The 16870-nt window shown below is 49.0% G+C and overlaps 1 protein-coding gene across 1 annotated transcript; it reads right to left on the bottom strand.

Annotated features, from left to right (window-relative positions):
• Positions 1-12234: 12234 nt before the first annotated feature.
• Positions 12235-16367, bottom strand: Marveld1 (MARVEL domain containing 1). Its single transcript, XM_057779993.1, has 2 exons — positions 14211-16367; positions 12235-13041 (listed from the first exon to the last, which is right to left on the bottom strand). The coding sequence occupies exon 1, from the start codon at positions 16109-16111 to the stop codon at positions 15590-15592; it is 522 nt and encodes a 173-aa protein (XP_057635976.1). The 5' UTR covers positions 16112-16367; the 3' UTR covers positions 12235-13041; positions 14211-15589.
• Positions 16368-16870: the final 503 nt, after the last annotated feature.

Consider the following 16870-nt stretch of genomic DNA (forward strand, 5'->3'; position numbering starts at 1 on the left):
GAATCAACTCCCATATGGACCATGACACATGCACACATGCACACACACACAAAAAAAAAAATATACACATAAACAACACACACACACACACATATATATACAATGTTTTTTAAATGTTGGTTGGGGACAGGCACTGAGAGGTAGCTCATCAGCTAGCAACACTTGCTGCTCTTTCAGAGGACCTGGGGTTGGTTCCCAGCATTTTTATGGCAGCTCATAACCTTCTGTAATTTCAGTTCCAGGGGATCCAACACCTTCTTCTGACTTCACAGGCACTGAATACATGTGGTGTACATATGTACATACATACATACATACAGGCAAAACAAACATAAAACAAAAGTAAATAAATCATTTTAAATGTTAGTAGGGTCTAGAGAGGTGGTGTGGCAGTGAAGACCAGACTTCAGATTTTAGTACCCACGTATGAGCTGAGGGTCTCAAACATGCCTACATCTCCAGGTATACACACACACACAACACAATAGTCATTACCCGTTCGTTTTTACTCTAAATTCTACCAATTCTATCCCCAGTCTAGAAATCAGACAAGAATCCTTGGAAATCCAAAGTATGTAACTCAGGTGACAGAGTATTTGCCTAGCCCTGGATTTGTGCACCAACCCCAGGCATGGTGGTACAGGCCTATAATCTCAGCACTTGGGAGATGAAGGCATGAGTATCAAGAAATGGGGATCATCCTGTTACACAGCAAATTCAACACCAGCCTGGGATATATGAGACCTTGTCTACAAGAAGAGAAAGAGGAAAATGGAATAGAGAAAGGAAGAGTATCGCCATTGTCTTTGGAAGTCTAGCATGCTGGAAGATCCCAATTCCACACATAGTATTAAGCTGTCTGCTGGACTCTACCTCCTCCTTTGGATGACTCTGTGCCCAGGGGCCTCCTTAGTCTCTCGTGCATGCAGCCTCTGGAGCCCCCACTTCTCCCTCTCCTGACCCAGCCCATCTCTGAGTCCCAGAGAGGCCACAGCCACTCCTGCCCTCTCTTCCCTCCTGCACACACCTTTGCCCATTCTGCTCAGACTTGGGACATTTTCAGTGGCATGAATGACCTCCCTGAAGCCCTGGCACATTCAACTCTTGGGTAACATCCCCCAGTGTGTCACAGGTGTCTCGTCTCCCATTGCTGTGTCTTTTCATCTATACAGTTCTTATTTGGCCAGCTCTACTCTTCCCACAGCTTGGCTCATATCACACCTCGCCCCTTCGGGAAGTCTTCCTTCACACAACCCCATCAGAGGCTTGGTTCCGTGGGCCTGGCCATCCAAGCACTAGGCACACGCAAAGTTGCTGCCTGTTAGCTTGATGGATCTTCTACCTAGAAGGAGGCTACGGGGGAACTGGCTGGAGTAACTTCTGTGCATCTAGCTTCTAGCACAAATGTCCCCCAAGTGATTCATGCCTGTCCGTGCCTCCCCATGGTCTGGCCAGTTCTGGATGTTCACATTTCTTCTGATCTAAGACCCAGTGATTTTGAAACTCTCAGGAATAAGCAAGTCTCACATTCCACCCTCCATGGGCTCTCGGTTCCATAAGAGACACTAACCTGAGTCAATCATAATACAAAGCAGTACCTCCTCCAGGATTAAAGTATTGGGCATAGAGAAAGGGCAGATGTACCTGACTCTGTCCCCAGCCAGGTATGGGAAGTAGACCTGTAATCCTAGCACCACTGGTTCTGGGTCAGCCAAGCTAAATAGCAAAATTTTGTTTCAAAAAAAATTTTTAAGTACTCCCTTCTTAGCGAAAAAATTGTTTATTTCAATGATCTGGCTACCTGGAACTCTACCATCAGTAACTCAGCCCAGAAACAAAACTCAGTTTCTTGGCAGCTTTTCCTCCTGCTCTGATCTGAGGCTGGCAGTGTTGATTATTTTTTTATTTATCTTCTCTAGCTGCTATAAGATTGGGGAAATACATCTCCCAAACTCCTAGACATTATTTAGTACAGATTATTAGGGGATGTGAAAAGATGCTAAAGACCAAATGGGACAACAGGCATGGCCAAGAACAATGAGCAAAGTCTTGCCCCGGGGCGAGTGGTTTTATTTATTTAGTTTCAGTATTGGTAATGGAACCGAGGTCCTGGCACGTGCTAGGCAAGTGTTATACATTTGCATACACCCCCAGGCCTAAATGACAGTTTATAATTTAATTCTACTTATTTGTCCCCTCCAGAGCATCATGAACCCTCAGGCTTTGACTCAAACCTCGGCACCTTGCAGATATAAACAAGAGGCTAAGAGAGAACAGAAAATAATCAAAGAGGGCACTTAATACCTTAACTTGACATTTTCAGAGGGTAGTCTTTGCATTGCTACAAAAGTATCTTTATGGCCCACATAACTGAATAATAAAACTCACTATGGCCTTCGGAGGAATTCCAGGCTGACATGCCGAGCACAAACTGGAAAAGGGGAATGGCTAAGCATGCCTTCGGCCACCAGGGGGCTCCCTCGCCCACTCTTCCTGAGAGCGGGACGTTCAGAAGCATCCCTGCTCTTCAAATTCAAGTTCCTGGCCAGATCTCCCACGCCAGCCAGCCGCCATAATTATCTCTAAATATGCCTTATCTTTTTCATGTCTCTCAGTAAAATTGTTCAAATTGTTTCAAAACTTAATGACTAAGGGCTGGCAGAGTGCTTGCCTGGCATATGCAAAGCTCTGGGTTCAGTCCCCAGCACCATGGGAACTAGGGGGGTTGCTGCACACCTGTGATCTCAGCAAGAAGAGGCAGTAGGATAGAGAGGTGGAGGTAGTAGCAGGAGGACCAGAAGTTCAAGGTCATTCTCAGCTACAGAGTGACTGTGAGGCCAGCCTGTGACACATGAGACCATGCCCCCTCCAGAAAAAGAAACATAATTCCTTAACCAGCAATTAACATGCATCGTCTCTCATTGTCCTAGGCTTCTAGGGTTTGGAGGGGTTTATGTGGGTAGTTTGTGGGTTTTCATGACACTTCACCCACATCTGAGGCTCCATGGAACCCTGGTCCGAGTGAGCACTGCCCATGTGGCTGCTGACTTGGTGCTGGCCCTATCACACGATCAAGTTGGCAAAAAGTTCATGTTCCTCATCACTTGGGGCTCTCCAGAGGGTTTCTCGAGAGCCTCAGTGATGCGGTGACCAACAACTCCAGAGGAAGAGATCCAACGTGGAACAAGGCAAGAAACCACCCCCCTGTCACCAGCAGGCACTCCTGGTCATTTTTACAATGCTGTACTGGGTTTATGGGTAGTCCCTTTTGTATGCAGAAGGGAGGTGGTGAGATGACTCAGTGGCTGACGAAGCTTGCTGCACAAGCGCTAGCCTGAGCTTGACCCCCAAAACCAACATAAAGGTGAATGAGGATAACTAACCCCACTAAGTCACCCTTGGCATCCCCCACATGTATCATACACAAAAACAAATGTAACAATACAGTAATGAATAACATTTTTAAAGCAAAATTTTTCAAGTATGGAAGGATGAGTGTACAAAATTGAGATTGGCTGAGAACAGCGGAGTGCCTCCTGGAGGGTGTGCTGCTGGCCACCTGCCATTACCTTTCACATCCTGCTAAATAGCTCCGCCCTTGGTGACATCCCCTCTCATGTGACCCCCTCACCTCCTTTTCCACGTTTCCTCGAGCTGACTCCCATCGCCCAGCTTTCCCCCATGCTGCCCTGAACTTCTGAGAGCCTGGACACTTGCCATCTGGGCATCTCTAGTTTGTACCAAGTATAGAGACCTCACATACTTGTGGTCAGTGGCTGCTTAGAAGTGGATGTCTGCCTGAACTTGGTGACGCTTGCCTGCCGTCTGAGTACTGGTGAGGCTGAGAGGGGAGGACTGTGAGTTGGGCCAGCCTGGGATCCATAGACAGACTCTATTAAAAAATGCATAAAACAGAAAATACTAAGTGCCGGCAGGGCAGTAGAGAAATTGGTACCCTTGTGTATTGTCACTAGGAATGTGACTGATGGAAAACAGCACAGCAATTTCTCAAAGATTTAAAACTAGAGCTATCATGTAATCTAATAGCTCCACTTTGGGTTATATACCATACCTAAAGGGATAGAAAACAGGGCCTAAAAGGGTATTTGTGTGCCCCTGTCCATTTTTTCACACTAGCATTAAGTGTAAGAACCCAGGTGCCCACCAATAGGTGAGTGTATACACAAAACCAGAATTCACACACTGGGATAGTGTCCAGCCTTAAATGAGACCCTGTCTCAAGGAGGTTGTGGGGAGGGGATTCTGACACAAACCACAACATGGATGGACCTGAGCAGCTGCCGCAGACACTGTGTGGATTCCATTCATGTGAGGTTCTGGTTTAATTCACAGGAACAGGAAGCAGAGGGGCATGAGGGGAAATGAGTGAGCATTTCCATCCTGTGAGACGGGAAGAGTTCTGGAAATGGATGGTGCTGACGGCTGCACGGCCTTGTGCACAGACTTCACACAGAAGTGGGCGCAGACAACGCCTGAGAGGGCAAACTTCGTGTTGCATGCCCCGGCATAACTTTGTAATCATTTGAAGGTCTTCAGCCAAGGCTGGCCTTCAACTTGCTCTGTAGCTGAGGATGATCCTCCTGCCTCACTTCCCAGGAGCTAAGTGCTAAGACTACAAATGAGTGCCACCGTGTCTGGTTTGTGTGGCGCTGGGGATCTAGACAGATCCCCATGCTCGGCAAGCACTCTACCAAATGTGATGCACTCAGAACCCCGACGTTAAAACAGCTTAAATGGAGCCAGACAGTGCTGGTGCATGCCTTTAATCCCTAGCACTTAGGAGGCAGACAGAGGCAGGTAGATCTCTGTGAGTTTGAAGTCAGCCTGGTCTACAGAGTAGTTCCAGAACAAGTTCCAAAGCTGCACAGAGAAATCCTGTCTCTAAAAACCAAAAATTATATATATGTGTGTGTGTGTGTGTGTGTGTACATATATGTATACACACACACATATATGTATATATATAGTTTAAGTGAATACATAATGGGTAAACAAAACAAACCCTGTCCATCCACAGAAATATTATTCATTATAAAAATAAGTGAACTACCAATACTGCCTTCATCATAAACAAACCTCAGAACAAAAACCTTAAACCGAGTGGGGCGGTTGACCTTGATGTAAACTGGAGGGGATTGAGAATCACTATGGAAAATCATGTCTGGGTGTGTCTATAAGGAAGTTTCCAGAAAGGTTTAACCAAGGAAAGAATCATCCTGACAGTGAACGATGTCATCCCATGGGCTGGTGTCCCAGACTGAATAAAAGGCAGACGGTGAGCTGAGTGCCAGCATGCATCTATCTCTCTCTGCTTCCTATGGGATGTGAGCAGCCAGCTGCCATGTCTTCTCCCCCGTGCTGGACTACACCCTCAGTGTGGAAACTCAAATAAATCCTCAGCCCTAACTTGCTTCTTGCCAGGGATTTGGTGATAGAATAAGGGAAGTAAATAATACACTTAGTAGAGGAGGCAGAGTCTTACAAGACTATTGTATGCTCACACGTACCTGAAAACACCCAGAAGACATGAAGCCACAGAGACAAAGTCGATGGGTGGGGAGCTGGGACCAGAGGGAAGACAGAATTATTGACAGGACACCGTTTCTTTTGAAGGTGAAATTGACTGCACAGCTCTGTGAATATCAAAAGCTCACGAATCACACATCTTGACATGAAAATTGTTATGTGAAATTCTATGTTTTATGAATTGTGCATCCACTCCCTTTTTGTTGTTTTGTTACTGCTGTTTTGTCTGGTTGGGGTTTTGTTGGTTGGTTGGTTGTGGTTTGTTTATTTGTCTATTTTTTAAGACAGCGTTTCTCTGTGTAACAGCCCTGGCTGTCCTGAAACGCACTCTATAAACCAGATTGGCCTCGAACCCACAGAGATCTGCCTACCTCTGCCTCCCGAGTGCTGGGATTAAAAGCATGCACCACCAATGCCCAGCCATCCACTCTTTTTTAATGAATGGAAAGAATAAATGTTCAGCATGTGTCTTTCTCTTTAATATTTTCATGTTTTTCTTCTGTCTTTAAAATTCTGTTTGATTAGTGTATGTTTTGGATCAACAGCTTGCTGCTGTTGCCCTTGCACAAACAGTGTTCCATAAATACATCTCTATGTTCTTGTACCTGGGAAAGAGGAGCTCAAGAGTAATGAGCTTTCCAGCTGGGAGACACTGAGTTGTTGGACAAACAGCAAGGAAACGAATGTCTGAAGTTACATTCTTCCTCGGCAGTCCTTGGCAGCCATGCAAACAATCATTCATCAAACGCTGGCACAAAAATCTCACAGTGGAGGGCATTAAAAACCTCACAAATAAACCCCACAGCTCCCCTGAAAGAGGCAGTGAACCATCCCCCAAAACCATCCCCCAGGGTGACGGTCAGGAGTCACTCCCTCAAGGACACTCCCTTCCAGGGAACCTCAGGGTTGTCGGGCAGAACCCGCCCATCCTGGGACTAGGAACTCATGGTTCTCAGCCCCTTTGCTAGGCTGGGACGTGTAACTTCCAAGGAATTGGGTGGGAATGTTGAGAGTTGTTTGCAGACCAAGACATTTAAAAGTCAAAAACTCACTGCTACCTTCTTCCCGGAGTGGGCAGCTTAATGCGCAGGGAAAGTATTGCAACAAGGTGACAGAAACCTACGTCCAAGGGCCATCTCAGAGTGGACCTTCTCCCCATTCTGGAGGCAGCACACAGTGGACAGTTATGTAAGAAAAATCTCTATCAACATTCCAGCATGGACTGGGAAGGTGTTCATGAGCCTACCCGTAACTGAGAAGCTGTGTACAGTTGGTGGAGGCAGAGTTAAGGTTTTTGTTTTATTTTAGATTTATTTCATTTTATGCGTATGAACGTGTTTTCTGTGTGTATGTATATGTCCCATATGTGTGCCTGGTGCCCACAGAGGTCTGAAGAGGGCGTCAGATCCCCTGGAACTGGAGTTACAGATAGTAGTAAGCCACTATGTGGGTAGTGAGAATTGAACCCAGGTCCTTTGCAAGAACAACAAGTACTCCAAACTGCTGAGCCACGGCTCTAACCCAGAGACTTCAGTTTTCAATGGATGGCCCTTCATCCAGAAATGTATGGAGCACAAATCGGAGGTTTTAAATAAACAATCAAAGACGACAGAAAGTTGGAGTAGGTCTGGGAGGAGTTAGGTATTAATGTGGTCAAAATACATTCTGCAGAATTCTCAACGAACTAATACAAATAATGAACTTTTAAAAATAAATAAGGAGTAAATTAATAAACAAGGAGGGGCAGGAAAGATGGCTTAGTGATAAGAGCACTGTGGTTACTCTTGCAAAGGACTCAGGTTCAATTCTTAATACTTACACGGCAGTTCACAGCCATCTGTCCTCCAGTTCTGACCTCTGCAGGCACCAGGAACAAAGATGGTGTACAGACCTACATGCAGGTAGAACAGTCAAACATATAAAATACCAAAAAAAGTTAAAGCATATATGAATATAAATAAAATTTTGTCAAGTTCCTGAAATGTCTTTGTTATGACGGTTGGACAACGACATCCATTAATTTTCCCGAGGACTCATAGTATATTTTTCCCACAAATGTAGAGGTAAATATCTCAGGATTCTTCCAAGACAAGTCCTTACTATATATAGCCCAGGCTGGTCCCTAATTCTCAAACTCTCAATCTCTTGATTCCCTGCCTCAACCTCCCAAGCTCCCAAGTACACTGGCCTGCATGCCTGCCTTAATATCCTATACCTGTTTCTGGGGGAAAAGGTCACATTCTGGGCTCAGTATAGTAAAGTGCTTGCCTAGTATACACAAAGCCCCGAGTTCAGTCTCTAGCACAGGTGTGGTTGTGTATGCCTTTAATCTTAAGAAGGGAAAGCAGAAACTAGGCATGATCGCACACACCTTTAATCCCAGCACTTGGGAGGCAGAAGCAGGCAGATCTCTGTGGGTTTGAGGCCAGTCTGACCTACATAGGGAGTTCCAGGATAGCCAGGGCTCCATAATAGAGACCTTGTCTCAAAAAAGCAAAACAAAATAGGTATCTTTTGTAGTTGCTTATTTTCTGTGTGTTTGTATATGACTGCAGAGAGTTTAAGACCAAACTGAGCTACATTTTAAAAAAATTATTTAAATTAAAAAAGGAAGCAGAGCTGGAAAGATGGCTTGGTGAGTTGGCCTGATTGAAGGAGAGTCAGTTAACTGCCCGGGGAACCACAGAAGGAGTAGGCAGGAGCATGTGAGAGGCTACGGTCAGGTTATGCCACAGGCACAGGACCTGAAGGATGCTCTGGGCAGTCTCTATTCATCTCTCAGGAAGACAGGACCTGGCTCCATGCAGCAGGAGAGCTGGGTTCAGCACAGTGAACTGCTTAAACCTGAAGGGAACTCTGTCAACCGAGAAAAATTGATGTAATCCGGATTTGTAATAGCACCTTTCTTTACTGTCTTTCCTTCCTGTCATGCTCAAGACAGAAATAAACTCAGATGGCCTCGATTTAGATGAAGTTTTTGTGTCATAGAACAGGCTAGAAATTACAGAGAGACACAAAAATCAACTCATGCAGGAACCATGTGTACCTGGAAGTACTCATCTTTCCTTAGCTGGCTTTGATAGGACAGGTAAGCAAAGCCCTGGCAACCCCAACTGCTTCCCCTTTCCAGAACAGTCAGTCTATCCTTTCCTCAGACTGCACCAAGTGCCGGGTGAGCCCTACAGGTTTGCCTACAGCCCCATCTTGTGGAGGCATTTTCTCGCCTGAGGCTTCCTCCTCTGATGACTTGATGATATAAAACTAGCCCTAAGGGTGTAGCTCAGGTGGCAGAGTGCAGGCACACCCTTCTTTCACAAAGCGCTGGGTTCAGTCTCCAGCAACACATAGCTGCTCATGTTTGATGGGTGCCCGTAATCCCTGGCTCAGCAGGTAAAACTTCTTTCCTCTGAAGTCTGACAACCTGACCTCAATCCCAGGAACCTACATAAAGACGGAAGGCGAACCAGCTGCACAAAATTGTCTTCTGACCTCACACTTGAACCGTGATGTCTGCACCCATATACATACTGAATGAAAAAAAAGAAGAATTAAAAAGGAAAGAACGCAACTGCTCCTGGGTATGGTGGAGCGGAGAGTTTACAGAGAGAGCAAAGTCAGAGGCAGGGACATGGGGAGAGTCCAGCGTAGACATGACCAGACTGAGCTGGGCCGCTGAGGAGAAAAGGGGAGGAAGAGCAAGAAAGAAGCCACTGCCCAAGAGGGGTGATCTGGACCAAGAAATTGGCATAGCCAAAACGGCTGAGTTATATAAGGACCAGCAGAGCTCCGGGTTGGGGAACCCAGACCAATACCAACTGAACACATCCTCAGTCCCTGTGTTGGCTAATTTCATGTCAAGCTAGAGTTATCTATCAGAGGAGGGAGCCTCAGTTGAGAAACAACTCCATAAGATTGGGCTATAGGCAAGCCTGTCGGGTATTCTCTTAATTAGTGATTAATGTGGGATTGCCTTGCCCATTGTGGGTGGTGTCACCCCTAGGCTGGTGATTCTGAGTGCTATTAGAAGCCAGACTGAGCAAACCATGAGGGAGCCAGTCAGGAGCCAGTTCTCCTTCCAGTCTCTGCCTCAATTCCTGCCTCCTGTCTTGAGTGCCCATCCTGACCTCCCTCAGGGATGTTCACAAAATAAATCTTTTCTTCCCCAGCTGACTTCAGTCATGGTGTTTCATTGGGGCAATAGTTACCCTAATTAATACATAAATATAATAAAATACTGTATTATAAAAAACAACAAATCCGTATATAAACCATGTTAAGAAGACTTTTCTCTTTCATATCCTTGTGTCTCCCCTTTATGCCTGAAAATGGCAGCTTACTAAATCTCTCTTACACCAGCTACCCTTCCCCAGCTAGAAAAATGGGAAAAATGACAGACAAAAAAAGTTAAAAAAAAAAAAAAAAAAAAAAAAAAAAAAAGGAAATCCCTGGGATTTCTCAGTCTCAAAAAGCGGTCTTATTTCAAAGAACCCCTCATTCAACATGTTTGGTTTAATCTTAAGAAAAGCTGCCCCACCGATGCAAATAACTCCAATTAGACCAGATTAGACCAAATTAAAATGCCTGTGTTTAATAAATGCAGCACTCTCGGGTGGGCTGAGACAGCCTGGCGGGGAGAGGACTGCCAGCAAACCCCGAGACCACCTGTTCCTCTTCCCAGCGCGAGCCTAAACAGCCTGTGGGAATGGTCCTGCCCCTCCGTGGGGGTGGGGTCAGCGCTTGGCAGGCTGGGAGTTGGAGTCCGGACCAACGCAACTCTCAGGCCAGAGGCTGGGGTGACACTTCCACCTTAATAATACACAACACACACATACACACACATTCACAATTTTAAAATAACAATAACGGGGAAGTGCCAGATCACAGCAGGTCTGAGCACCCACTTTCAATGACTGAGCACCTAACTTCACTTAGTTTCAAAGCCTACCAAGGACACCAAGGGGTTAAGGGGAGCTCTGCTTCTAGCCCCCTTCTTCTCAGCAGCTGGCTACGTGACCTTGTACTTGGACAAGGGTCTTCCTCCTCCAGGGCTCCATTCTCTCTATAGGGCAGAGGCATCACTGCTGACCCTCAGTGAGCATTAAGTAACTCAGGTTAAAGCACCTACTTAGCCCCAGCAAGCTCATCATGCCAAGCAGGTTTCTCAGGCCCTTATGAGAATCGGTGCAACTTTTAATTGTCTAGGAAATTTAGGGGGCTGGAAAGATGGTTCAGTTCATAAAGAGCCTGGTGTGCAAGCATGAGGACCTGAATTCAGGTACCCAGCACCCATGCTAAAACCTGAGTGTGATAGCATACCTGTAACCCCAGCCATGAGGAGATGGGGACACAGGACCCCCAGAGCTTGCTGGCCAGTTGAACTAGCCAATCAATGGATTTCAGGTTCAGTGAGAGACTCAGCCTCAAAATGACAAGGTGGGGGGATGGAGAGATGACTCAGAAGTAAGAGCATTTGTTATTCTTGCAAAGGGTCGTGCACGCGCCCACGTGCGCGCACACACACACACAAACACACGTTTGATTTCCAACACCTGCATAGCAGTTCACAAGCATGTACAATTCTAATTCCAAGATGAACAAGATACACAGTCATACATGGAACAAAACATTCATACACAGAAAATAAATATATCTAAAGAAAATAAGGTGGAAGTCATGTGTGGTAGCACTCAGAAGGCAGAGGCAGATGGATCACTGTGAGTGTGGGTCTACATTGCCAGTTCCAGGCCAGCCAGGGCTAACTAGTGAGATTATATGTTTTGTTTTGTTTCTGTTTTAAGTGGAGAAGCAATTACGGAAGATGAGGAGGACATCTGAAGTCAACTCTGGCCTCCACGCGCATGCTTACCCATACATGTGTACACACAGACACACAGAGACACAGAAAGACAGAAAGGGGTGGGTGGGCTCTGCAGCAGGTGACACTTCCCTTCACTCCGGAAACGCCAAACCAAGACAAAAGGAGAAGGGAGGCGGGAACGTGCATGCCTTTCACACCAGAGGGGGGTCTGGGCAAGAGCAGGCAGGCTTGGAGAACACACGGCATCGGCATCGGATCCCAACTGGGATCGTAGGCTCTGACAGTGGGATCCTGTTCCCCAACAGCGGGAGGAACCCAAGAATTTGCTCCCTTCTGCTCCAAGACCCAATATTCTGGGACATCTCCTCAGCAGGGAACAGCTGGCCAATAACCTCTGGGGGTCAGAGCCACAGGCCAGGCACAGCAGGAACAAACCATGGCCGGGGCTCCAGGCGCCTCTGTGCCCTGATTCATCCTCTGTATGATGGGGTTGGACTGGAACAGGACCCTACTGGCTCAACAACAGTCATTTCCAGGCTGACAGGGAGTGGCACCCATAAACAGGAGCCAGCAGAGAGCAGACAGGAGGGAGGAAACCTCCTCAGTTCCCTTCAGCACTGACATAAAAATAGAGAGTCCCTCTCTGGAGCTTGCCCTCGGGGCCTACTTAACCACAATGGAAACCTGTGAGCTCATTTTCCCTTCCCCTTAGAAGGCCAGGGTGGGTTGCTAGGGGAACCCAGCTGAAGTTACCACTGAGGACTAGGATATAAGATGAAAACAGAAGATCACACAAACCAAACTTTATTCCAGAAAGCATCCTGGGGTAACCATGACTACACTAATGCATAAGGCACATGGCCCCTCCCTCCAGTCACCCTCCCTATACAAAAACCCACCCCTTCCTGGCCTTTGTGCATACTATTGAAATTGTCCCCTGGACCCACAAGAGCCCCCAGACTTGTAGTTGGGAGCTGTCTGCGTGGTCTTGGCCTGGCCCGGGTCCTGGTGTCAGAGAGGTATGCCCAGGAGACTACTGCCAGTATCCAAATGCTCCAGGCCACATCAGCTGGTCATTCTGTGGCATTTGAGGAAAGGCAGGTGGCCCAACAGTCCCATCCATCCTTCTCACGCGTGGCAGACTGAGGGACCACCAAGCTGCTGGAGGTCAAGCTGAAGGCACATCAGGAAGAGCTTCTGAGCTCTGGAGTGCTCCAGGCACATCTGGGAGGATGAGGCACCGCTGGCAAGGCCAAGATGTGTGCCCCTGATTAGGTCACCTGCCACAGACCCGGAGCCCTGGGGCTGAGCTCCTCAGGGAACTGGACCTGAGCTAGGTGATCTACAAAAGACAAACAGGTAAAGGATGCGAGCTGGGATTGAGACACATCGTTTTGGGAATGGGCAGAGATCAGTCCCAAGTTCTAGAATCTTGGGCCCAAAATTATAATGTAGGAAATCGGGAGTCCTCTCTCATCAGAGAAGAAGTCAGCCTTCCCCACCACGGCTCTTCCACCACACAGTGTAAAGGAGAGACTTCTTGTTCTAAACCTGTCCCACAGCAGTGGAGACTCCCAAACCTTCTGATGGCCCCGGGTAAACAAGTGTAGCCAAGTAGGCAGGGCTGTGGCAGCTTAACCACAGTGGAGTCGTTGAGGCCTCAGCAACACGAAAACCTGCAACATAAGAACAAAAGTCACTGGTTAGCAAGGTGTCCCAGATGACCCAACAAAGCCCACCTCAGGCACAGACTGCTACTGTCTCTGGTTGGAGGGAAAGTCACCCTCTGTGGAATGTGGCAGTTGAGCTAGCCTAAGACAATAAAGAGCATCGGAGAGGATTTTTCAGACAGGAAAAAAAAAAAACAGCAAAATCCCCCCCCCATTTTTATTTTGTTGTTTTGTTTCTTTAGAGGATGGGGTCTTGCTATGTAACCGGGGTTGGCCTGGAAATCATTATGTAGCCCAGGCTGCCCTTGAATTCATAATTCGCCCTCCAAAACCTCCAACATGCTAGAATTTCATGCCTGTGTGGGCATACCCAACCAAACTCCCATAATTCTAGTGGATACAGACTTTTGCAAGATGAAACTGTTCTGGAGACACACGGTGGTGATGGTTGTATAGTTGTGTAACTATCTTTACTGCCACCAAACTGCCCTGAAAGCTGGTTACAAGGGTAAATTTTAGGTCATGCATATTTTACCAATTTAGGAAAAAATATTTCTTATACTCAGTCATGAACCAAGGGCCTCACACATACTGTTCATTATTCCACCATCACACCACAGCTTTAGCCCCAGAAAAAACATTAGCCACATCAAATATGTATTGAGCCTTACTATTCATAGTGTGGAAGAAGCTGGGCCGTCAGCTTCAGAGCCACCCTTCTTTACTCGTTATACCAAGGACTTTGGGCTTTGATCTCACGGTACCACACAAAGAACGCATGCATTCAAGCAGCATATCCACACTGTAGGGCTACAGAAAGCACAACATAAAACTGAAACTCCACTCCAACCACTGCCTTCACGCCAACAGCAGACAAACCCAACACCTCCACACAGAGCTTGAAATGCACCGGCGAGGGCCGAGTGCGGCTCCCTGATTCATGCATCCTCCACACAACAGGAACACCGGGCTGTCTCTAACAGGCGGTGCCCTAGCTCCTTTGTAGGGTTAGTAAAACCAATGAATTTTCACAACATCTATGGTTACCACTGTGCTTATCACCGTCACTCTTCCTACCTTTGAGTAAAATCGCTTTCATTTTTGGAAACGGAGTTGGCACCATGCTTTCTGTTCACAGGCTGATGACAATTCCCAGTTATCCAAAAATGTCTTACCTTAGAGGTGGCACCAGCTGTCCACCCCAGGTCCAGAGAGTTCTCAATGTGGTGGCAGAGCTCACCCCACCAGCTGCTCAGAGTCAGTGCTGGAATCTCTTACGAATGATGGCCATTTTGACCGGGAAACCACCTGGACAACCTTCGCTTCATTTTTCCCAGCGATGTGAAAGAATATTCAACAGTCCTCAGGTCTCTGACTAGTGAAGGACATCCAGCTCTTTTGTCATTGGGTGGACCCCCAGTTAGAGAAACTCCCAGCGAAAGAGGCGTTTCCTAATTTCAGTGGGTCAAATTGTGGCAATGACCCACACAGCACGGGACAATCTTGGGGTGGGAATGGCTCAAGCCCAGTAGTAGTAACTTAGTAAACTAAATGACCACGTGTGGGCATGGACCTTCGGGATTTCTGAGACCTCCTGCTGGCCTTGTGAATCTTCACGGGCAGACAGCACCATTGACAGACCCATTTGCCTTCTATTGGAGGTAGTACCTGACTGGCTCCCTAGAGAACATACTGCTTTAGAGGAAAGGGTGTGGTTCTTATCTTAAAATAGCTGTTCCCAAGCGCGAGATCTGGGTCCCCAAAGGGATGGGCATCACCTTAACAATCGTTGTTGGTCACATAGGAACACTAATACAAACATATTTAAGGGTGGGGTGCAGCGGAAGCTGGTGAGTGACATCTGAGAGACGAGAGAAGTTAGTACTTTTGGCCTGATCTGAATGAACCCCAAGGAAAAAATGCAGGGATACTCGCAATGTTTACTAAGGTACAGCCAGCGGGCTTCCGCTATCCACCACTCCTGTAGCTCGCCCCTCCCAAAGACTTCGATGATGTAGGGCTGCGCAGGGAGAGATCCAAAATGTAACTAAAGACGTCGTTCATTCCAGCACCAGCTAAGGCCTGTTCCCAGCTCCGCTGGCAGCTGCCTGACTGTATTCTACAGCACCCTAGGCTGGGAGAGGGGGCAGGGAAGGGATGCTCTTCCGACTGCAGGGCAGGAGGGAGGGGGCAGTGGCGCAGCCCAAAGACTGGTTCCAATTTGGGAGCCTCCCCCGGATCTACGCAGCGGCGCCTGTCCACGTCTAGCTCTAGACAAGGAATGGGGAGAGGGACTTCAAGGCTTCGCCTGAGGCAGCCCATCTGAGTGTGTGCGTCAGGGTCTCGGATAGCTGCGCCGGTCCCTGAAAGCTGATGGCTGGACTGAGCTGCTGTGCAGCAGTCAGACTGGAATTGAACGTCGGGGATCCAGGGCGCGGGTAGTGGAATCACAGACAGGGAGAGGGTGCAGGGGCGCACCGGCACGGGGCAGCGGCAGGAAGGTCTCGGGAGGGATCCCCGCACCGATCTGGGCCGCAGTGGGGAGCGGGCGGCCTCACACCACCTCATCCTTGCCCTGGTAGCGACGGCAACAGCCATAGAGCGCCGAGAGCAGGTAGAGGCCGAGGCAGAGACCGCCGCAGACGGAGGCCGCCAGGAAGGCATGGTAGGCGCAAGGCAGTCGGTAGTTCTTGAGGTTGCAGTAGCTGTGGCGCTGCGTCTGGTCGATCATGATGCCCGTCGCGGCCCCATAGAGAGCGGCGGCCAGCAGGTCGTGTGCCACGTTGACCACGAGCCAGCGCGAGCCCAGCACGGGCACCAGCTCCTGCTTGCCCAGCAGCGTGATGAAGTAGAGCCCCAGGGTGAGCAGCCAGAAAAGCACGGACACGAAGAGCGCGAAGTGCACCGGGCCCTGGTACTTGCTGGTGGCGATGGTGATCCAGAAGGCGGCTCCCGCCAGCAGCTGCAGCAAACGCAGCACACCCCACGGGCCGCGCAGGAAGGCCCGCTGCAGGCGCAGGGATCCGCGGGCCGAGCGCGCCTGGGGCGGTGGCTGGCGCGGGGGTGGCGGGAGCATGGCCCCCGGGCGCGGTGGCGGCGGTGGCGGCGCCCCGAGAAGTGGAATGGCTGCGCCTTGCTCGCTGGGGCGGCCCGGCCCCGAGCCCGCTGTCACCGCTGCTCCCGCTGCGGCCTGCGCGCCTTCCTCCGCTCCGGGTCCTCAGCGCTGCTTCTCCTCGCCACCCTTCTTCCTTCCCTCTCTCCTCCTCTTTCTTCTCGCTCTCTCCAGCCCTCCTACCCGCTCTTTGACCGTCCCCTCGTCGGTCTCCACCCCTGCTTGTGCCTCTCGGCTTCCTGCCGTCGCCCTTCACCCTGGCTCCCCCCCTTTCTCCTCCGCTCCCATTCCTTCAGCCTCCAGCCAGGGCCGAAGGCCCGCACCCCCTAGCCCTTGGCAGGCCTTCCTCCCTCCCCCTCCCCGGGCTGCCCGCGCTGCTGGGCCAAGTTTGCCACATCTGGAGCCACCCCAGCTCGCCCTGCCTCGCAGGCCTTGGCTAGTCTTCGAGAAGAAAACTGTCTACAAACAGCGTCCTCATAGCCTGTGTCCGAACCCCCTTGATTAACACATCTCATAGGAGGTGGGAGACATAACTCTCTCCCATGGAGGCCTCCCGGCACGCCTGGGTGCCACAAGTGAGCAGGAGGCCTGGACTGACAGCTGCTCCCTCTCTGGGACACCCTCAGTACCCCGCACTTGCCCACCACAAACTCGTCCTGTCCAAAGCTGAGCTCAGACTGTCTAGCTATGAAATTCTCTTGTTCAGAGTAAGGAACCGTCACT

This window comes from Chionomys nivalis, chromosome 8 (assembly GCF_950005125.1).
Source record: "Chionomys nivalis chromosome 8, mChiNiv1.1, whole genome shotgun sequence".
NCBI lineage: Eukaryota > Metazoa > Chordata > Mammalia > Rodentia > Cricetidae > Chionomys > Chionomys nivalis.